Source organism: Dromaius novaehollandiae, chromosome 5 (assembly GCF_036370855.1).
Source record: "Dromaius novaehollandiae isolate bDroNov1 chromosome 5, bDroNov1.hap1, whole genome shotgun sequence".
Lineage (NCBI taxonomy): Eukaryota > Metazoa > Chordata > Aves > Casuariiformes > Dromaiidae > Dromaius > Dromaius novaehollandiae.
In genome coordinates, this window is record NC_088102.1 from 42,748,711 (window position 1) to 42,771,824 (window position 23,114).

The following is a 23,114-nucleotide window of genomic DNA, read 5'->3' on the forward strand; positions in this document are numbered from 1 at the left end:
CCCTTATTAGGCCTAAAGAGGTGCTGCATTTCCCAGCTCTAGCACAGGGCAAGAGTCTCTTTTTCTTCCTGTCTGCCAGGTACAACTGGTCACAGGAACACAGAGCAGTCACAGAGCTAACGCATGCACCGAAACTGCAGAGCTGCAGAGGAACGTACAGCAGAAACTCACTGTGCAAGTTTCACACTCTTTACAGGAGACTTGACAGAGCAGTGCTTAAGCAAAGAAAATAATAGCTATGATATTGTTCTGCATATAACTATGGTCTGGCGGGAAGGGGGAATAGCAAATGACTACATGTTCCCTCTCACAGCTGGATTCCCATAGTATTTCACATTTGCTAATCTTCTTCCCAGGCATCAAAGACTGAGAACAGAACTGGATAATAAAACTTAAAGCTCCTATAATATTTAATCTATCTGAAGCGCTGTATAAATCTTAACTAATTCTTTAATACCCCTTTGAGAAAGACCATACTGTTATTACAGTTTACACATAGGCTAAAAAGGCCGAAAAGTTAATTGATTTGCTCAGAATACCATAGCAAGCCATTGGAAAAACCAAAAGTTAGAAATCAGGAGTTCCTGTCTCCCAGATTCAAGCTTAGCTGCAGTCAAGTAGACAACCAGGCAGCTTCTGTCACTAAACAGCCAGTCAAGAGAACACTTTGAGCCAGCAAACACACACATTCAACGCTCCTGGGCTCTAAAGCCAGGCTGCCAAAACAGAGCCAGTGTCTGAGGCCACTCACCATGCGGTAGAGATGAATGGCTTTGCGCATGCTGTCCTGGAGCTCAGATACCACATGTTCACACTGCTCTACACTGATGGAAGGTTCTGTAGGGGAAGAAAAAAAAATAAAAACCCAAGCTAAGGCACAGACACACTCCAGAATCTGCAATCTCCCAGCCAGGCAAGAAAACCAATACATTTTATTTATTTTTTTTTTTATATTATTTATATATGTGCATACTTTTCATTTGTTTTTAGGGCTGCTCTGAGCCAATCATTAAACAGGTAAGCTCAGGAACTTTCCATCACACTATCTCCAGATGCTTCTTGTTTCAAACATTCCTATTTTTCTAGTCTTTAGCCTCTCCAAAGTTAACAATGATTTCTGTCAGACTGCACAATGTGGTTACAGTCAAGCATAATCAGAGATCACCCACACCATTCTCATTTTTAATTAAAGTCAAGTTTGAATGAAGGATTCCACTGGCAAAAGGGACTGACCTGAGGAGCCCCTAATTTAGCTTCCACCTACTCAGAACTCTACACACTCTCCTTAACATATCCTTCTGTAGAGTGTTCAGCAAAGAGCTATGAGGATAAAGGATTATGCTGAGTTATTACAGTGTTCTCTAGTAAGGACTGAGGTCCAGAGGAGTGCTGTCTAACAAACTCAATCACAACAGATCTGCATTTCTGGACAACCCAGGATTTGCACTGCTATAATTTGAAAACCAAAAATAAAAGCAAAACAACAGAAAAAAACACCACCTTCAGCCCTCATTAGACATTATCTCCAAGGCTTCAGAGCTGAAGGCCTGCAATGCTTTAATAAAATAAACACTTTCATGAGTTAGACATAAATCATGAACGAAGACAAAGACACACACATATAATCTGCAGTTATCTTCAATTTGCAAAGGCCTGCACAAATGTTATTCAAGTTCCTTCAGTTACCTAAAAGATAAAACTTGTTCACATTAGCACTGTTACTTCTGTGCTTCTTACTAAGAAGGTCACCTTTGGACAGGCTACGGGGACCTTAGCTTCAAGCTAATTATATAAATACATCTAGAAGAACAAACGGACATGAATCAATTCTTCCATCTGCATTCTTTGCTCCTGAATCACCCAGCTTTTGTAGGGTTTGGGCAGGGAGCTTCAGTTCTCTTGTCTAAGATTCTTGCCTTCTGGTTTTGTTTTTTTGTTTGTTTGTTATTTAAAGCACAGCTCTTTCTTGTCAGATTGTTCCTGGATTTCTCTTCTGATCATGCTTTTATGGTGCTATCAGTCTGGAGAAAAGTCACAAATGTAACATAAATGCTGGAGTAACAGGCATTTTCAGCCTCCCGGGTGTGGACAGCAGACCTCCTCAGAAACCAGCAGGCAATAATAAACACAGCAACAGTATTCAACACATCTGCAACTTTTTTTTAACCTGTAGATCTCAAAATGCTTTAACAAAATCAGTTAAGTCTCCATATCCTCACATGTTCTATAAGCAAGAAAATGGAAGGACAGAAAAATTAAGTGGAATCCCAAAGTCACAGAACAAGTCAAGAGCAGAACAGAGTTAAAGGACTTCAGGTCTCTGATTGCCAACCCTACAATTCTAATCTAAGCCCCCACACTGGAATCCATAGAAGCCACAGTAAATTGACCATAGCAATAGCAGATTTGGATCTAAACAGCTTTTCCAGCATTTATCACTAAATATTTGGAGAGAGTGGCCTGCAAGAAGCTGAAGGCTGACTCTTGTCTGCTGATCAAAACAAAAGGTTGGGCATCCAATGCACGAAACAATACTAACTCACTAAATGATGGTGCTGAAATACCCTGCCAGGATGTACTGTGTATTGGGAGCTGCTTAAAAATAAAAAATAGCCCTTTCTCCACAGACATCTGTGCTAGTTCTGCAAATAAAGACTCCTAGCAACTGGTCAGGAAAAAAAAAAAAAAATCATGTGATGTGCAGCTTGACTCCCCAGTCTAGAATAAGAAACTAAGCATACAAACAACTTGACAATTACTTCTCTGCTGTAGAATCAGATTCTACAGCTCCATATTGCACCTGCTGTTGGAGGAAACCTCACCCCCTGCAGGAGTTTGGGTTTTAGACACACTCATGGATACCCTATGGTACCAGGGCATTAGGTCCCTCAGACAAAAGACTGCATTGCCTGTTTTGCATAATAGTGCTTCAATCTTAAGGCCTTTGATCCCTCTAGAAACACAAAAAGAAAAATAACAGCGGATCAAGGGCAGACCAACTCTGCAATGATTTTGGTTACTGTTGCAGTGAATAGGTGGAGTAGCCTGGTACACAGATGATTGATCAGAGGAGGACTATAAAGAGGTGCCTCATACTCACATGTCAATAATGGCATCAATGAGATCAACATAGCAAAAGGGGTTAAAAATTTGTGCACTGTTTAATCCCCTGAATGTACAAGGCATCAGTACAATGGTTGAAGTCCAGCTTCCTACTGCATGACTCAGCTGAGTATTTTAGGAAGGCATATTTCCTTGCAAGTTGACACACAAAAGAACAATCTCTGGAGACTGCAGCCTTGAAGAGTAGGATTTCTGCTCCTGTTTGAAGTTACCTGCAAATATTTCAACCGACTGAAGTACCTTAAACCAGGGCCTGTAACAGATTCAATAACTTTTTTCAGCAGGTAAGATAGTTCCCCAGCTACTACCTTTTCTCCAAACTAGAAACAATTTAAAAATTGCTTTGTATGAATTCAAAGCTCTTTATGTTCAACCCCAAAGGCTAGGCCTGTGTGTGGATTACATATCCAACTTGCAGTATGTCCTCAAAGCAAAGTGATAGCAGGACAGACACTCTCACTATCACAGGTGGCTGCAGCAAGGAACTTGTCTTGGTCAAGCTTTAGCTTATGTGAGCTAACCTGCCTGGACTCTGCATGCTTGCACACGTTAACAAAGTAAAGCCTGAGTTGCCTGGCATAACTTCACTGTCACTACTATCTGTGCTTGCTAGGTCCAGGTAACACATACCAGACCTGCACTTTCATTTTGCCGGTCAGACATGCCTTGAGGGGCAGAATGGAATGCAGCTGATGCACACTAAGGGGGATTCTCAGCATGTCAGTTGTTAGTGTTGACCAAAAAATGCTTGAGCCCCTACAATGTAAGTTTACAAAGAAAACCATGAGGGTGCTCAGCTCTACAAAACATTCAACTAAAAACAACCTTCAGACATAAGACCAAGAGGAAAGGGAAATTAAAGACTCAGAAAAAGATGTCAGGCTGAAGAAGTGTCTCACCATTGAGGGGATGGCTTATGGAACGAGACAGGTGCAGACAGGACGAGACAGGCCAGAAGCTGGACGTAAAGAAATGTGATGGGATCGTGAGGCGGTTCACAAAGACAGGAGACAGAAGGGGGAAGATAAGAGATGGGTATCCATGCACACCTGAGACCTGTGCCGAGGCAGTTATAGATGTAGGAGACCTCGCCCTGATGGGGTCTAGTGGGCAAAGTCCAGGTTGGTCATCTAGCACGCAGGCAATGCCAGTAATCCTCTCCCTGTACCTGGGCAATGCGCTCTCAGGAGACCTTGGGTGCCAGCTCTCTGAAAACTCTCTGAGTTTTGGATTAGTGACCCCTGGCTCATCCTGGCAACCTGTCCTTGAGCCTGGACTCTCCATTGGGCTCTCCTTAGTAAGTCCTAGGGGAATCTCTTTACCAGGAACCAGAGATCCAGCAGTCTGATTCTCCCTCTTGGAGGCTCGGCCCTCAGGAAAAGGCTTCTTTTTACAGGCCCCAGCAGGTGACTGTGGAGACTGTGGCTCAAGCAGGGTTTTGGATTTGGTAGTGGGTGAGAAGGAGGCCAGTGTAGGTCTGTCAGGCAATGGCTTTGGAATGTCAAGGATCAGGTGTGCTCGATTTGATGATGCCAACTTGCTGTGAAAGGACTTGGGAGATGAGCAGTTTACAACTGGCTGAAGTGCTGGCTTCACTGGAACATTTTCTTTTTCTTTCATTGGTAGCTTATTCTTCTCGGCATCTGCTGGGGGACTAAGCTGCATCTTCTCTGCCACTGGAGGGCTAGTCCTCCCCTCAGTCAACATTTCAGTAGAGTAACCAAGATACAGATTTTCCCCTACAGATATGCTCCGCGACATCTTAGCCCGGAAGCTGGTCGTGGGGTTCATGTACGACTTTGGTTTGGCAGCCCTGACATCTTTGGCCAGCAGAGCACCAGATCCATCCATCTTCAATAGACTGGCCGACAACACCCTGCAATTGTTAGGTCTGGGATCTTTCTCAACCACTGTAAGAGTCTGAAGACGCTGCTTGGCAGAGGATATCGCTCCAGGACCCTTATCTGTGAAAATTAAACAGACAAACATACCAAAAATAGACAAGAGTCTGCAGTGAATTCTAAAATCAGGAAGCATCAGAGCTGCTCCAGCCTACGGGCCTCAGCTCAGCCCCTGGAATAGGTGTACAAAACCACTACTTCAGGTTAACATCACCAAGCCTCAACAGCCTAGTCCTTCCCATCCCTCATCCTGCTCACGCACTATTGCCTACCTGATTAGAGGTACTTGTTCTTAAAAGTTAAGGCAAGGAGACCTCAGAAACTACTATCATTAACAGAGAAGCCAGAAGAAGCAGGCAAAAACTGTCAGTTCTCTTTAATCCATTCACATATACATGGTGCTACAGCAATAGGCTTATTTTCTAAAAACAAACTTAGTGCTTAGTTCATGAGCTGATAGTTTCAAAAGTGGAGTTTTTCACACAGAATGTGCAGAGACAGCAAACTCCCTCTTACTGTCCCTCTCTTTCCCCACCCTCAAGAGCCTCAGTCTTGGTCTGGAGCAACCACCTATGGCAAGAGAGGATTTCTTTGTAAATGGTTCATTTCGCCCTTGGCATCCCTCCTCCCACTGCTGCCAGACAAATATCACAGACTGATAATTAGGAGATCAGAGTCTGCACTACAAGTTAGAAATGTTTTCCCTTAACAGGCTAAGAATTAGAAGACATGCAAACTGTCTGCCTATAGCTCAGAATACAGAAAGATGTAAGATTAATTCAAATCACTGCTCAAACTCAAATCTCCCAATTTTACTCTTGGATTTATATCATCATTCCAACCCATGTCCTTACCCTCATGAACGAGGTCATGAACTGACTGTGCCTTTCTCATCACTGCATTCACAGGGCCTTCTGGAAAGGATGCAGTAACTCGTCCAGGACCCATACCAACTCGGATGGCCTCTAAAGCTGACTTGCGTTTTTTCTGGGCATAAAGAGCCCGATGGGAATTCACGCTCTCCAGGAGGTGGCTGTTCTCCAAAGCATCACCAGGATGGCTGTTGCTGTTTTTCAGCAGGTCCGGAGTAATCCGGTTGCACTGGGCTGGAGGCTCGATGGGCTTTGAATCCAGTATCAGATTCGATGAGGAGAGTGACAAATGTCTAGAGAACACAATGAAGAAATTGCAGTTGAAATAAGTAAGTAGGTTGCCCTGGATGAACAGGCACACACATTAGAACAGTTTCTCCAAAATAAAGAGCCTTTCCCTTCCCTATCTGGATCTGTTACATCAAAATTGGCCTAGGCTGTTACCACTTTGTTCTGTCCTTCACTTGAAGAGCACTGGTCTTCAAGCATCCCACCTTAGGCTACAGGATGAGTGCCAATTAACACAAATAGCACTGGGTCACTGTTTCAGGGAGGGACTTTGTAAAAGGTGAAGGCAGGATACAAGGAAAAGTTCCAGGAGGAGGGAAGACTGGGTAAGGTCAGGCCAAGTCTCTTCTCTCAGCTCACCTTTCTAACACCAAAATCTTTTTACTTCTTTCTAAGGTAACCCAACAGAGGCCATAACAGTATGAAAGTACAGTTACTATCAAAGCTGGTCAGTATCTTCAAGAGAAAAGACTAATTTCCTCTTCCTGTCCACTCCAAGCAAGCATAGCAGGCTTATCTCAGAAAGGAGGCGACTCTCAATCTGTAAGGTTTGACAGTCAAACAGATTAGAAGTCTAGGGGTTTCCATGAGTTTAAGCTACTTTTATCACACCTCCAGAGCACCAGTGACTTCATTCTCCCACCACTGCAACTCTCCAGAAGCTTTTACAATAGCTAACCACCAGTTTTCTTCCCAAATAGGCGGTCCCAATGCAGGATAGACTAACAGCCACTCCTGACAGCAGCGACAGCTGCATGTGAACATAGCAATGACAGAAAGCTTCCCAAGCATGCCAAATCTAGACACAGTTGGCAAACCCTAAAAGATGTACCCAGCTCTGCTCAGGTCTGTTCAATGAAATCAAACCAATCTGAGCCCAGATTTCAAGTTGTCATTTCAGAGGAATGGAAAAGGAGTTGTTTTAAACATTTATGAAACAAAATCAACAGAAGTATTTCCACCGTTTTTCCTGTTTTAGTGCCAATGGAAACACTTTGGAGAGGCCTTTCGGGATGTTCTGGGGTTGGGATTTGGGGGGGGGGGGGGAATAGTATTCCCATGGGGCTTTATATCAGACGTCAGAGCACCCTGCAAAGGCATGGGACCAAGAAATGAAGCTGAGTAAGAAAGGACTGTAAAACAAAGGAAAAGTTAACAAGCCTACTTTCATTGTCCAAGCTGAATGAAATGCAAAAGAATAAACAGACCATAAATGGTGAAAAGAAAATTAGATGACAAATTCCTCCAGCTTAATCAATTAAGGCATTAATCATGAAACAGTTAAGCATATTTTTGGAAGAGGGAAAAGGAACAAAACAAGTGTTGCTTTAGTAATAAACAGAGCAGCTAATGTGATACAAAATGGCCCGTCCAAATCGGAAGGGACCGCGACCAACCTGCCAAGTGCCTATGCTAAGAACTCACTGGGCCTAGGTACATTAAGGTCAGATGTCTTCTGCCATATTTTGGCCCAGTGCCTAGCACAAGACCTATTCACACATTAATAAAAATAAATAAGACAGACAGAAACACTGAAAACAGAGCCATACCTGAGAGCCGGGGACTGGGAAAGAAAGCGAGAGGAAATGCTGAGGTTTTCAGTTCTTTCCAGAGCTCTACATGAGCCACCTACAAGTTTGGGTGAAAAGGAGGAGAGAAAGGGAGTAATTTAGTTACAGATCAAGATGCAAGCATTCTGACAAATGCATTTTCTTATCACAGATACTATCAAATGCTCCCCCATATCAAAGGGGATTTTTTGAGCTAAAATAACAGAGAACAAATTATTTAATCGCCTTTGCCTTTTCTGTTCTACTCAGATTATAATTTCTCTGCCTTAAACTGCTAGTCTCCCTAAGGGCATGCCTCCTCCTTTTTCTCTTCCCTTTGTGTCCTATCTTGCCTGTAGGGCCATGAGGCACTGATATCAAGCAGAAAACAGACCAACGAAGGAAAAAAACATTAAAATGGACAACTCACAGAGATATTGCTACCTGCAACCATTATCAATGCTAGAAAGATACTCTTTGTTCTGAAGTTGGTCGATAAGGACTAATCAGCTCCTTTTCCACTCTGATGTCTCCTCTTATTCTCTCCCTCCTCCCAGCATTTCAGCCTTTTCTTTTGTGGCATTTGTTATGCCTTTGCATACCACTAGAGGCCACTACATGTCACCGATGGGGGGGCCACACTCACGCAGTTCATATGAGTGCATATACATAGGAGTTAAAACTAGTGCTGGAACAAGAGAATGGCTCTTTAGGATTCCAAGAACGATACTTAACCCCATAAGTCTGTAGGTAAGTTTGTGTGGATCAAATTGGGGTATGTGTCAGTTTGGGTTATCAGATGCCTCTCTTTTAGGCCTCTCTATCTCAGTTTCCCCCTTTTCCCCTCCATGTAGAATCATACCCTTGACAGCCTAGCAGGGCTTGTAGCCTCATTTGGTTTTTACAGCAGACAAATCTGGGGTGATCTCACAGAGAAAGTCCTTCTGCTGAGCAGAGAGCTGTACCTTTTCCATCAGTGCTGCCCAAGGTCCCAAAATGCTGCTTGAGGAACTTTTCCTGATCGGGTGTCCGGGGGATTTCTCCCTCAAGCATGCCAGTACCTGCATCCTCTTCTCCCTCTTCTCCCTCCAGATCTGAGATGCCGTCCACACTTAGGGGCTCAGTGCTTTCAGAATCTGGGAAGAGGCAAAAAACAACACACTGGTAGCATCACCACAGTAACTGTAGTCAGGTTAGGACAGACAGTAAGATGCTAAAGTAAACCTAGATGTTAGAGCACAAGTCAGTCAGCATTAGGTGCATTTCTCTAATCTACTGTACTCCACAAACAGCACAGCCTATTGGATAATCAACATGAAAGCGACCTCCTTAGCAAGTAAGGCAGAAAAGAATTAAAAGAGCATATGGAAAGTGCACTTCAGCCAACCCCTGCTTCTAAGGTAGACTCACTGAAGTGCCTGAATCTTTATGCTAATGCTAATTCCAGCAAGGTTTTCATAAGTGTATGACCTCAAATCAGCTCATGAAGAGGATCAAGTATTAGAGACCAGGATAGTAATTGATAAACATGGCACAAAATAACCTCAGCAAGTTCTTGCAGTGTTCCACACCAGATATAAATAGATTTAAAATACGCCTTTGCATCTTACCTTCATTTGGATGATCTGGGCTGGACAGACGACTGCTACTGTAATCTACAGAGCAGGCACTGTCAGGGCTGTGTTTGTCTGGGCATCCGTTACTGTGATAACCTCTACTTAGCTTCCCATGGGGTAATGCTTTTACTTGGAACTCACTACAAGAGAGACAGGAAATATACAACACTAGAAGAGATAATTATTTTACATTTAAAGGAACGCATTCTAACTTTAATAAGGCCTTACCTGTGTTAGTAACACCTTTGATTATTACAAAGATAAAGCTTTAAAGAGAAAAATAAAATAATTTCTTTCATCATTACACAGTATATTTTTGCATTTCATTAAGCTTGGACAGTGAAATCAAGGGGACTGTTTTGACTTTCTGGGCATTGCCAGTTTTCCACGATTACCAGGCACCAGCGCTCTGCTGCCCTGACTTGATTTCCAGTGCAGCTGGAGAACAAACATAGTGGTCTACTTAATGAAAAGAGGGACTAAAAACAGGCCTATACCTACCTAATGCAAACTCCAATTTGCCATAGATTTGAGCCCTAACCTAGCAGTTACTAATCCAGTAACTTTTTCTATGCTTATGACCTCCTTTCTTGGGCCACTTCAGTGTTGCAAAATAGAGACAATTCTGAGTTTGAGCAAGACTAGAGAACACTGTATGAAATACAGTATTGTAGGATTGGATTCCTGATTTTTGTTGTGATTTTACAAGCCTGATTTTGTCGAATGACACCAACAGTCTCCTTTTGTGTTATCCAGAGGATTTCAGCTTTCCATTCTATGAAATACTTTGGTTTCAGATGCACTCGATGCAAGATAGGACACAGAAGTCAATCAGTGTAACCTGAGTGGGAATTACCCGTGGCAGCTTGCAAACTCAGCATACTTTGGAGATACATCCAGTCTGTATCCAACGTCACCAGAGGGCCTCCCTTTCTGACATGTTGGAACAGCACATGGGTCTGCTCTGTCCAAATGTTATCATAATAAAATTAAAAATGTAAACAAAGAGAAACTGGGAGAAACCCAGCAGCTTCAACTGCAAAATCATGGTATGCACTACTGCATAAAAGGCCATCTAAAGCTATCAGCCCACTCTTTGTACCAGAGTGGGAGGAGACAGAGGAAGTCAAAGAGCTATAAACATCAGGTTAGAGGGGGAAGGCAGGCACACAATTCAGGGAAGGAAAAAGCATGGAGCATGGAATAAAACAGAAAATGAAGTGAGGTAAATATAAACTAGAAGAAACAGCAAAGGAAGGAGAAAGCTCTCTTCACTTTCTCCAGTGTCCCTTTAAATACCTTTTAAGTCATGCAACACGTCTTTCTAGAACATGGTCATTACCTACCACATATGCTAAATTCTTGCCCAATTATGTCTGAAATTGTCCCGAGTAAGTGTCCTGTCATTTCTACTGGATAGGCATTTCACAGCCAGACAAACCTCACTGTCAGGAAGTTTTCCAGCTTTCAAATTTTCCCTTGCTTATTTCGACCCAGATAAGGAAGAAAGAAAAAAGACTGCTCCCAAGTTGTTTATTCAACAAGAAACTGGAGGAGGTTGCTAATGTGCACAGTTTTCTCATGAGGAAAGATTATTTTAATGGTGTGTTCTTAGTTCAGCTTCCTTTAGCATCAGGCTGGCATAAAATCCTTAACTAAACCTGGCATCAATCAGGCAATAAATCAGCTCATCTAAATTACCACACAAGCTGCAGGCAAACTAAACAAGGAGAAACAGCTGAGCCATGCAGAGCAGAGAGCTTATTTTTATTTTTAACCTGCTAGGGTCTGTGGGATGGATCTCATCTTGCTCAGGGTAGATTACACACTCCTCACTCTCAGAAGGCTCCAGTTCCTGAGAGAAAATCCCCTCTTCACAAGACACAAGCCGAATCACTTGGGGTCGCACACAAGACCGGTTGTCTTGGGGAGCTATTGAGCCTCCAACCTAGTACAGAAATATAGAAAGACTAGAGATTACCTGTGTTTTCCCTTCAAGTCAACAGGTGCTATGTACATATTACTGCATGGGATGCAATCAAAAATCTGAGATGAGAACAAAAGACAAGACTGCTGTGTTTTCTAATCTAAGGTAGACTGTCTATTGCTTTAGGTTCTTATTTTGTTTCCCATTCGCAATTCCTTAAATGTCTCTGGTGAAGTCGCAGACTCTCCCCATCCCTCTTTAACCCCGTATCACAAATTTAAGCCACATTGCAGCAGGCTCTTTATTTACCTTTTATAGACTGACCACACATACTTCAGGGAAGTCTGGGGGCCATAAGTTGAAATCTACTGGCTTACTGCATGCAGAGAACCCAATCCTTTCCTCGATCACACAGTTATGAAAGGCAGAAAAAACCCTAGTGAAGTTAGGCATCAGGACAGACTGCTACTGGAAAACAGGTATCAGCCTTCCAAGGTAGGAGCATGAATAGCTTGCTGTGACCCACAAATACAGACATCATGGATAGCTTCTAAAGATAATTTAATAATCTAGCAGAGCCCACAACTAAGGGCCTCATATGAGCCACAATTCAGCTGCTACTGCAGTCAAGAGACTGCACCCCAGCAGAGCAAGCTAAGAGGTAATAAGGCACACATATCTGAAGCTTAGCTTCTCAGCTTGTAGCAGCCACAAGTAATCAAATAGCTATGAGAAAACACATGGTCTTTCCCATTTTGGGGAATAAATCTTGATCCCATACGGGCTCTGCTACAAGACTGCAGAAAAGCCACAGTCACACATTGCAGAGCACTAGCTACAAGAGATTAGCTGAACTAGGTTTCTCAGGAGGCATTTACAGCTTTCTCTAGAGACATGAAGAGTGGTGTCAGGTAGTACTAAATGTATGTAATAATAAACAGAGACAGGATGGACACACTCAGAGTATATTCATTTCCCCAGAAAAGCGCTGCCCTTACTTTGTTGATGTGCACAAGGAGATCCGCCTGCTCTTCTCTGTCATCTCCATTGCTGTTTTGGGACAGCGAGTCTCGACTCGGAGAACGGGAAACAGAGAAAGACTCCAACTGACGTAAGTCAAGCATGGACTTCACAGTCATCTCTATGTTGCTGGTTGGCTGGGACCAACGTCCACGCTGCCGGGGCATCTTGCTCACTGCTGCCTCTGAACGCTGGATCGCTGTTGTCTCTTTGGCCTAAAGGAAATTGAAAAACAGACAGTCTTAGGGACAGAATTCTCCTGATGCAAAGACAGAAGAGAAAATATAGCAAAACACAAATATATCCATCTCCCTAAAAGCCCCAAAGCTGTCTGTCAGACAAGAAGGCTAAAGGCATCAAGGTAAAGATGATAGTCTTCTGTTGTGGCTTCTTATGTGACTGAACATTTAAATGCCTCACTCAGATACAAGTATATGATCAGCTTCAGCCCTACATGACATTCAGGTCAGAAATGAAGGGGATGAAAGTATAACATCTGGTGTAAAGATACTGATGTAAAGGTCCCAAACATATATTTAATAGCATCCAGCACAGGCAAGATGCAACTAGTCAATGCATACATGTGAAACAGTGGGAAAGTGCATGTGATCCAAGTCTAACAATATTAGTAGGGTATAAATCAAGAAATCAAGACTCTACTCCACTCAACAGTAATGATAAATGTGCAGTTTTTCATCTGGACTAATATCTCTGCCTGGATCCTCTTCTTCTTCCAAGGTGTGCATTTCTCATAACTTCTGTCTTAAATCTCATATCCTATCAGGCACTGAAACTAAGGACTGATTAGAAGAACCTATACAGCTATGCCTACTCCAGTTCTACAGAATCAATTTTTTGTGGTGATCCCTCTGCATCTGACACCCTTGAAACTGTCTCTTAACTAGACTCCACTTTCCCATCCCCAAATCCTTCTTCACATAGGGGCTTCTCAGGGGTTTCCCACTGCAGCTGCACCCTTCCCAGCAGTGAGTATGAAATTTTTAATCTCCATGGGGATTTCTTTTCCAGTTTCCTTATGACAAGAAATACAGCTTGAAAGCTTAGCAACTCACCCTCCTCATTTCCCAGTGGGAAAGGCTTCTTGAGAAGCTAAGGTCCGGATCTGAAAAGGGAAAAAGATATATACCTTGTTGGCAACCTTGGCCAGCAGTCAGCCTTTTAAAGATCTCTTACCCAATCTTTCCTCAAAGGCAGCATTCCTACAGCTTTTGAACTGGCAGACCACTGCCAATGCTTACTTTCTCATGAACTACCAAATCCTTGTATCAAATGTTTAATGGAGAGACATTGTTTTTATATAGCGTTTCCACTGATTCACCAGATCCACTGCAGAACACTTGCCACAAGGCAGTGGACCACCAAAGGTTTAGGGAAAAATCCCTGCTCCAACACATTGCAGTATCTGTGGTGAAAATATTTCACAGTGGTAACTAATCTCTACTGTAAGTTTTATCAGGCATCCCTAGGATCCTTGGTGAGGTTCTCTTGTCCTGTTTAGAATTCTAATTGCCTGTAGACCTAAACCCAGGGCACTAATTCAAAACTTCTCTGGCCAACTGGAGCTAACAAGAAGCTTGGCAATTGAACAGCTGAATTTAGAGTTAGAGAACTCCAAACTCTATGCCTCTGTATATGTTGGAAAGGGCAACTCCACATTATCGATTGGTGTCGGTCCATCTGTACCTGCCTTAGTCTTTCTCCTTCTGCCAGCACTTCATTATCCCTAGCCCAGTGTCTCTTGTCTCTGCCTCACTTCACATTCATGTCATTTTTCTCCATCTCTGCCCACACCCCTCTCCCAATTATACCTGAGTCTTTCCCAGTGTCACAGTTCGACCGAATATGGAAAGACTGCAGCCCACGTAACTCATCTTCATCATTCCCTTCATCTTCACCGTCCTTGTCGCTGTCTGATGAGAGCGCAGGCACGGATGATAGGGCAGAGATGGACTCATGCCTGGGAGGCAGAAATTGGAGAGAGTATTATGGTCTGTCTCAAGAACTCCCCAACATTTCAATCCGGACACCAGCCAGTTTGCCACCTTACCCCACCATCCAGAACATTCAGCAGGCTGCCTCATCTCTCCCTAACAGCCCTGGCTCTAGCAAAACCCATCTCTGGGAAAACAGTGCAAGTTAAATCTTGCACAAAGGTGTGGAGAGCCTGCCACAGCAATCGTCTCATGCTCGTATGTATGGAAGCATGATGGAACCCAGATCACAAGTAAAGAAGCCAGAGCAAGTCAGATGAAACTGAAACTTGGCCTTCCAGTTCAGATCCTGCCAATTCAAAAGGCCAGGATAGTAAAGCCTCTTTGGAAGGCAAGTATTTTTCCCATCCTTAAGCATTTCCTCTCTGGAACTATTTTACACATCAAAAACATCACAGAGATATTCCCTGCTTGACATCAAGTAGATATTTAGCACATCATCACGTAAGAGACAGGTTCACATCAAAAATCGTACCAAGCAGAATCTGCATATACAGCCCACACATCAAAACACTGTGTCGTCTTGTTCAGCCTTAAGGCCTAAGGAATAATGTAAAACATACTCTGGACAGATCTTTAATCAAAGTGGATCAGACAAGCATTCCCACACAGACCTCAGATGCACTCCAAGCACAGAACTCCTCAATACCAATTAAGGACACTTATCAGCACTAAACTCAATTTTTCCTTTCTCTCTTTTCCTCTTCCCTCTCCTCACCCCTTCCATCAACAGAACCAAATGAACCAAACCACTTTGGACAAGCTGAAAAAATAAAACATAATTGAACAAAGGAAGAATCCCTAACAAATAAATCAGAGTAGCGCTCATTCCATGGCCTTGAGCTAGAGTGCCAAACACATCATTAGTTACTTTTATAGGATATTGCAGTTGGTGTTGAGTGCCAAGCATTATTCATGAGATTAAAAATAGCTCATCCCCCAAATACAGAGCAGCCTGGCCAACGACCAAGTTCTCCTGCAGCTGACATACAGCAGGCAGTACTAGAACATGGCAAGTAGTAGTTATGGTATTTTAATCTGTTCTCTTCCCATGTGGTGGCAGAACTTTAATCTGCATTTATTAGGAGTGGCTGAGCAATAATTACCCAGCACTTTCAAATGAGTTTTAAGATGTTCTGCAAAAAGAAGAGTGAAACTGATAGTTTAGTCAGTAGATTTCTCGAGTGAAACAGTTTCATGCAGTTTGCCCTTATCTACTTTTGGTATTTGGGCCTGTCAGTCTCTTCATCTTTCCTAAGGTCTTCTGGTATATCCACCTTGTCATCCTCATGCTCTTGTGCCTGAGCAGGGGAATACTATCAAAGTTTAAGCATCTACAGCACCTTTGTGGCTATGCCCTAATCTATCCTATGAGGCATATTATATTTATATATGGTGAGCAATATTAACTTTGTATCAGCAACTTTGACAGTGTCTTTCTGCTTGTGTTCAAAGTTGCTGAGATAGAGTTTATTGAGGTAGAAGGGTTGGTTTATTACAATCCTTAACATCTAACTGGTTGGATACCTCACTACGGATTAGGTGATGTGGCAAGGCAAGGTTATGCATTTGTTAAATTCCTGCACATACTGTCGTTACTGTAAATGGAGAAGGGAGGATTGCTATTCATGTGTTTTATGTTACAAATAGGAAGATGGTCTTTGTCTGTCAGGTGGGGCAAAATTAGCAAGGACAGCAAAAAATAAAATAAAAAATAAAAAGGCATGTTCCAGCGTTCTCAAAGGAGCTGAGTAACAGGATGCAAAACGTATTTTGGAAGTTGAATTGGCTTCTTTCATATGTCACAGGAAGTGCCAAACAAATTATAAAGTCAGATGTGTCCAGTACAAATGTGAGGCTGTCCTGCATTATTCCAGCAAGACTTCATGCCCCCTTCCACATCCTCCATTTTACAACTCAAATATGCTTTTCAAATTTACTCCTGTGATTTTATAACTGGATGGGTTTTTCAAAAGCATCTTAGGCCCACCAACCTGAAACTGAGATATTCCAGAAAATGAGACCTAGGTTTTCAAGGTCTTCAGTGTTCTACTTATTTTACTTGCCCAAGTCAGTCCCTTAATTTAGACTTCACTTCTTTCTCCTTTCTTTCCTGGCCTTTCTCCACATATTTTTTTCTTCTTCTAAATCCCTTCATTCCACAGATCTCACTCCTCCTCAATTCTTGTTCATGTTTAGATGGAAGTGAGAATAACGTAGAATGAGGTTTGCATCATGGGAGCTGCTTCCAAATAAGCACCATATGAGAGCATTCTGAAAGTAGAGGAATAAAACTTTGGAGTTTAGCTGAATTTCTGTCGAGAGCAGATTCAGCTAAACCCCAGCGAAGCATCATTACACTAGAATGTGTGTTTCACAGAGTAGCTATTCCAGAATAGCATGTATTGACATGCCCGGGTAACACTGGGAAAGAAGGAAGAAAAAAACAAAACAAAACTCTGCATGATATGTGTCTTACTCAGAGCAAGGATTTCAATTGTCCGTGCTCTTCTTCCTTTGCAAACTCTCCCATTCTAGTCCCAGGCATGCATCTTATTCTGTGGAGACAGGCAGAGCTGGTTGCACTTTAGCTCCCCTCATTTCTGAGTACATGGTCAATGGCAGGGCCTCAGTCATAAGGTCTTAGGACACATACATAGACTTAAAAAGTGCCACATGTCTTTAAGGAGTTCTAACTGTAAGACATCAGATGATAGCCTACCCTGTTCTTTTATGTGTCTTGAATTTAAGCCTTCTTGCCTGCCCCCTCCCCACCCCCTTTTTTCTTAAATCATAAATGGCAATTATCCCTTTAAAAGAGGTATGTTATCAACATTCCCACTCTGATCTTGTGCTACTTAAACCCTCAGCTTTAGGGGCCTACTTATCAAAATTTAACATCCAATGAGGGATGCACAGTGGCAGATTTTTTTCTCCATAAATGCCTAAGGATTTTAAAAAGAAAGTTACCCTACTTTCCCTCACAGAAAGATCACAGTGCTGCTGACTTTAAAATTTCCCTGGTGTAAAACTGCAATAGCCCAGCACAGAATCAGGCACCAGTTTTGATCTGGCATCAAAAGCCTGCCCCATTCTGAGCCTTGGAAACTGCACAGTTTTCCTGGACTGGACCACAGCCTCACTGAGAACTGATAAGGAGCTCTTCTTTCCAAATAAATCAAAGGGCACACAGCACTTCCTTGGCACACACAAAACTAGTTTAGGCAATATAATTTGGATAACATTTCTATCATTGGCTGTTTATGCTAGACCTTCGAAGACAAGACACAAAAAGTGACTTTTAAAATTAAAAAAATATATATATACACTCTGATATATATATATATATATATATATATATATATATATATACATATACATATATATACACACACACACACACACACACACACACACACACACACACACACTCTCTGCTAAAAGGCTAAAACAAGGCTATAATCCCTGTAAACATTCCACAGTAAAATCAATTTAAAACCTTCATTCCAAAAATTTGAGAGAAGGTTTTCTAAACAAAAAAAAATGCATACTTGGACCAAAATCAAAATTGTATTAAAAGGCCTTTCCACGACTCCTTTTCTGAGAACAGTAAATACTTCAAAACCAAAAGGCATCAGCAATACAAACTGAGCACAAGCTCTATTATCCTGAATAATCAGAGCTCCTCAAGTCCAGCAGACGAGGGAAAAGCACACACCAGCAATTTGTGCAACCAGAGGCAAAATCTAAAGTCTATGATGGACACTAGGAAGGACTGTAGGTTCATGCAGGTGAGATCAGTTCCAAAGGGATTTGGTGTTCCATATGGTGAGTCAGAAATCCTTCAGAGAAGAAACTTTAGTCTCTCTAGAAGCATTAGGAAGAACTAGAAAGGCGGGGACTCCAGTTTGGAGAGAAGGTTGGGTGGGGGAGAGGTTAGGACTGAGGTTTACAAAGACATGGGTGCTACAGATAAGCTGGATGCAGAACTATTGTTCAGCAAAGCTCACAATATGAGCACCAGGGACTTTCAGATGAAATTAGCAGGAAAGTGCCTTAAAACAGACAAAAGAAAGTGCTTCCTTCCACAGACAGCAGTGACCAAGTAGTGACCCTGTCACCATGGGAGATTGCAGAAGCAGAGAATATCAGCAAGTTCAGAAAGGAATTATACAAATTCATGGACAATGGGTCCATGAACAGATGTTAAAGAGAACAGGCAGAGATGTACCTCCTTAGCTCCCTAATACTACGATTACGGAGGCTGGAGGAGCATGAGGTGAATGGACCACAGAGGTCCATTTAGCGAAGCTCACACGGTATCTCACTAAGTAACACCTTCCATTGCTACTGTCACAGACAGAGCACTGGGCTACATTAAGCACTGGTCTGACCCAGGACAGCATTTTCTATGTGTTCCATGTCCCAGATGTTATTTACCTGGGCCAGTCTCTGCTGTGTCAGTCACAGCTGCACAGAGACAGCATCGTCCTGAATTAGAAACCTTCAGCTCCCCACTGCCTCATCAGCTCTGCTTTGTTGCCCCAGTATTATTTTGATTATTTATCCTGTGATACTCCCATATTAAGAAACTAGTAGAATGCATTACCCCCAGCAAATTCTAGCAATACCATTCTAGATAAAATCTAGTAAAAAAATAACACATCACCAGGCAGGGAGCTTTCTTATATTACTGAGTCCTTGGAGACAGTCTTGCACCTAAAGGCACAACCCAATTCTCCACTGCAACTTACACAGACAGACTTTGGAAACACAAGCAGAGCAGGGACAGGGCATCTAAAAAACCATTCTTACTCAAGTTCCTTAGTTTCTCTTCTCCCACCTCAGTAATGCTGGTCCAATAGGCTCTTCCTCCATATTAAGTCCCAATCCAAAATGCTCTGGAATTAAGTCTTTGCTGGTATCCGATGACCACAGTGGTCGATCAAAACTGAAAACAAGCTTTCAAAGCTAACCAGACAAGAAGGTTCCAAGCTTGCAAAAAGGCTACCAAACAAGTTTATTAAAGTGCTGGGGTTGGCGTGGCACTAACACCGCCCTTCAACAAGAGCCTGTGATGGAAACTAGTCTCACCTAATGCGGAAGAGAACTGGGATCATCTGTCACAGGCTGAGCCTCAGTAAGGCAAGGCTGCAGCTGCTGGAATGATGGAGAGACTGCTATAAAAAGCACATTGCTTGACAGCTCCAGAATTTTGGCTAGAAAAAAAGGCTTCATGGTTCAATACTGAGTTCTCCCAGCATCATTACTGAAAGCACATATTAGATAACAGACGTTTCAAGAATGAGCAGACCAAGATTTTCCCAAATAAAAGTATGCAGACAGACTTGTTCTGACATACTTTGCTCCCAAAGGGAGGGGAAGGTCCTTGTGATACTCTAACAACCCATGTGTTAAAGTCCTTCAGTGCTTTGGTACGTTTATATCCAGAACTCAACTTAGAGCCATTGGGAGAAGGAAAACTGTGGGGCACAGCATTAAAAAAACAAAACCAAAACAAAAACAAAACAAAAACTTTGAATTCTTTTTCTCCACTTTGATCCCATATCAGCTTGGTGAGGACTGTAGACATCTCTCTCCTGCAGTGCTTATAGCCAAATTAGTTTCAGCTAATTACTAACTGCAGAGAAGCCAAATACTTTACATTAACAGTCCACAGTCCCCTGTCAGTCTTGTTCTGTTTAAAAACAGGGACTGTGTTTAAGGACCACTTTTTAAAGAAAGGTCACCAGATAAATTTAGATCTATTCAGTTTGCTGGCTGTGGTAGTTTGTTTTTAGATACGCTGTTTACAGAGCAAGAAATAATATGATTTGACTGGCAAGAACTTTTCTCATGGAAATTAATTATTTTTAGGTGACCTTCTTTAAACTGTCCTGCAAATAGGTAACAAAGAAACAGCACAACTGTTAAGGGAAAGTTGGGACTCTTTCAGAACTATGATCAGCATGGCAAACGCTTATAGGTCACAGGTGTATTTCACTACCAGCACTGCAGAAAATAGCCTTTAAATTTTCAGCCAATACCCAGAGAACTTCATTCATGAAGGATCAAGGCTTCCCTAATTGGATACTCTGTACCAGTCTTAGTATTGCTAGGTAAACTGCTTATTAAAAGTTTCTGATCACATCATTAAAATAAATTAAGAGAGAAGTGGCATTGCATACACATTGCATTCACTGAAGTAATACTGGGTGAGTCTGTTGAAGATCACAGTCAGGCTTCTACATCCAAAGAAAGGACACACACACAAAGAACAAAAAAACACAGTACCACAACAAACCCAACAGAAGGGTTGCAGAAACCTTGCAGTTCAATCCCACTGCCCACACTTTTCACATTAAACCCTGTAAAGCCTGCAAAATCTTCTCAGTCCACTATGCTCACCTCATAAGTCCAGCTGTCTTGTGTGGAGGAGATTTTTCTGCCTGCTTCCCTCTCTGTTTCATGTCAGATAGTCGCTGCCTCATGTTGATGGTCATCTCTGAGCTCAGACGCCATATGAAGATGCAGCTGAAAGAGGGAAAGGTAAGGCTCAGGTTAAGTCATAGTTCAGTTCATAGTCATTATCAATTCCCTTTGCAGAGGCAAACAAGAGCCCTTCCGTCTGTGGCAGACATGGCTTTATGGAAACTGAATACCATCACAAGTCTCATGACAAAAAGGTCAACCTGCCTGCAAAGACTTCCTCTGGACAAGAGTGATGGCAGAAGTATTTGCACAGACTCATGCCTGATCCTACACCTTTATTTCACTATCTGACCAGCTGCTGATGGAAATGCCATACAAAAGTCACTCCATGGTCAGCAGGAAAAATGGAGCCTGACTCTCTACAGATGTCTTTTGCATCTTCTAGCATTGATTAACCTCTGACTGCAACTTCCTCTCTGGGCAAGACCCTCCTAATGCCTCTCCCATAGATTTGCTGTGGTGTTACAATGGTTAAGATTATGCTGTAGCATTTTTTGCAGTCAGAGTATTCCTAATATTGCTCTACTAGGACTATCTCCATGAAACTTCTACAGAATTTGATTGAACTTGGTCAATGGATTAATAGCTTTTAAGAGAGGGAAACAAACACTGTGATCTCATGGGTCTCATTTTCTGTGGAAATCTGGCTAAAAAGTGAAACTCTTCATCACATTAGAGAATACTGTATCTCATCTTAAATTGCTAGAAAATAAAATGACCAACATTTTTTTGAAATTTAACCTCAGTGCTAACTGGTTCTTTTCATCTCATCCATCTTCCCTGTCTAGATGGGTATAATTACATAGACAAAGAGAAGCTGTGCTTTTGCTTTCATTTATAAAATCCTGCAAGCTACTTCGGAATCCAAAGAGCATTTCATCAAGTTCTCCAAGACCCATCAGTGTCACCACACTTGTACTCCAGTTCACCAAGGAGTTTTCAATGAGGGGCTTTCCCACCTTCCTCACCAGTTGGCCAGAAGTCCATTGCTCTGCTATTTAGAAGAATGATCATAAATTTTGCTCTCTCAGACCTGAGGCAAATACCCCAAGCACCAGGACTCTGAATGCCTGCGGCAGGTTCTGCATCTTTTTTTTTTTTGTCCTCTCATGAGGAGATATTTTAAAAGGTTGAATTTTCATCCCACTCAAAAGCAAACAAAAAACCCCCTCTTTTTAGTCTGTAAAGTTTTTAATGAAAAATGGAAAATTCCTTTCTTGCAGTCTGCCCTAGTCCCTTCCTGACGAAACTCAGGAACATCACTCCCACCTACTGAAGTCACGCAGATACAGACATCCCCTCCACAGTGAAAACACTGTCGTACCCCCCCCCCCCGCCCTTTTTAGTCAAAAGACTTTTAAGGCACTGCATCTGGGAGCTATGGTAACCTAGGGCAGTCAGCTGCTTCCCCTCAAACAGCAGCTCTATTGAATATAGCAGCAGCTACGATTTGCTGCTGAGACAATACTGAAAAGCAGGAAATGCAATTCAGAAAGCAAATCTGGCCTGTTCATTTATCCTACCCCCACAACAACCAAACCTAGAGATAAGCAGCAAACTATGTGAACTTATGAAAACATTAGCATTCAGCACAAAGCAGTACACAAGTATGCTCCCACCTACCCCGTTTGCTGCAGCTTTTTTTCCTTGCAGTACTTTTCTCACGTGGTCCTCCCAGTCCTTGTGCTTTCTTCACCTGTTTTTCTTTCTGTTCTCAGTTTTATTCTTTGCACATGCTGCTGTGTGCAAATAGACTATTTTCTCTGTTGTTCTTTGAAAAACACTTTCTCCTCTCCTTATCTCCTCTCCTGTTCTTCGTGAATCCCTTCCTCACTTCTCATCTACCTCCTCCACATCATTGGTGAAGAAAATGTCTGTCTGTCTCATGTAAACAGTCAACTAGGGATCACTGCACTAATCAAAGGATCACTGCACAGCTCACATCTATGTCTCTGGAAGGTATGAGTAGCCCAAGACAAGAGAACTCTTCACTCTGCAACTTTTATCCTAATGTATTTAGGCATATGATAGGTTAAATAAGAGAAAAACAAATCATTTACTTTTTACTGAAAGCCAGAAATAACCAACTAATGCAATTTAAGATCATACATTGTATGCTCTCTAACAACAAACCTGTGAAAACTCTTTTTCTTTCTGCAGGTTCAATTGTGTTTTATTAATAGAGCGGAGAGGACGTGAACTGCTCTGGCCTTGAAATGGCACTCTTGGAAGCATCGTTTCTCAAGGGAGAAATGTTATTAGGTTCAGCTGATTTAAGCATCCACCAACTCCAAGAGCAGAGGGTCCACTCCC

General features: G+C 42.3%; 1 protein-coding gene across 2 annotated transcripts in view; it reads right to left on the reverse strand.

Annotated features, from left to right (window-relative positions):
- MAPKBP1 (mitogen-activated protein kinase binding protein 1) overlaps positions 1-23,114 on the reverse strand; it is a 103,777-nt gene that overhangs the window by 5,180 nt on the left and 75,483 nt on the right. For both annotated transcript variants that reach the window (XM_064512598.1, XM_064512597.1), the window contains 11 exons: positions 20,718-20,843; positions 14,127-14,275; positions 13,371-13,420; positions 12,276-12,512; positions 11,129-11,298; positions 9,345-9,490; positions 8,700-8,870; positions 7,735-7,813; positions 5,879-6,189; positions 4,173-5,087; positions 752-837 (listed from right to left, as the gene is read on the reverse strand). In XM_064512598.1, coding sequence (XP_064368668.1) covers positions 752-837; positions 4,173-5,087; positions 5,879-6,189; positions 7,735-7,813; positions 8,700-8,870; positions 9,345-9,490; positions 11,129-11,298; positions 12,276-12,512; positions 13,371-13,420; positions 14,127-14,275; positions 20,718-20,843 — 2,440 coding nt within the window. The remainder of the gene's footprint in view (positions 1-751; positions 838-4,172; positions 5,088-5,878; positions 6,190-7,734; positions 7,814-8,699; positions 8,871-9,344; positions 9,491-11,128; positions 11,299-12,275; positions 12,513-13,370; positions 13,421-14,126; positions 14,276-20,717; positions 20,844-23,114) is intronic.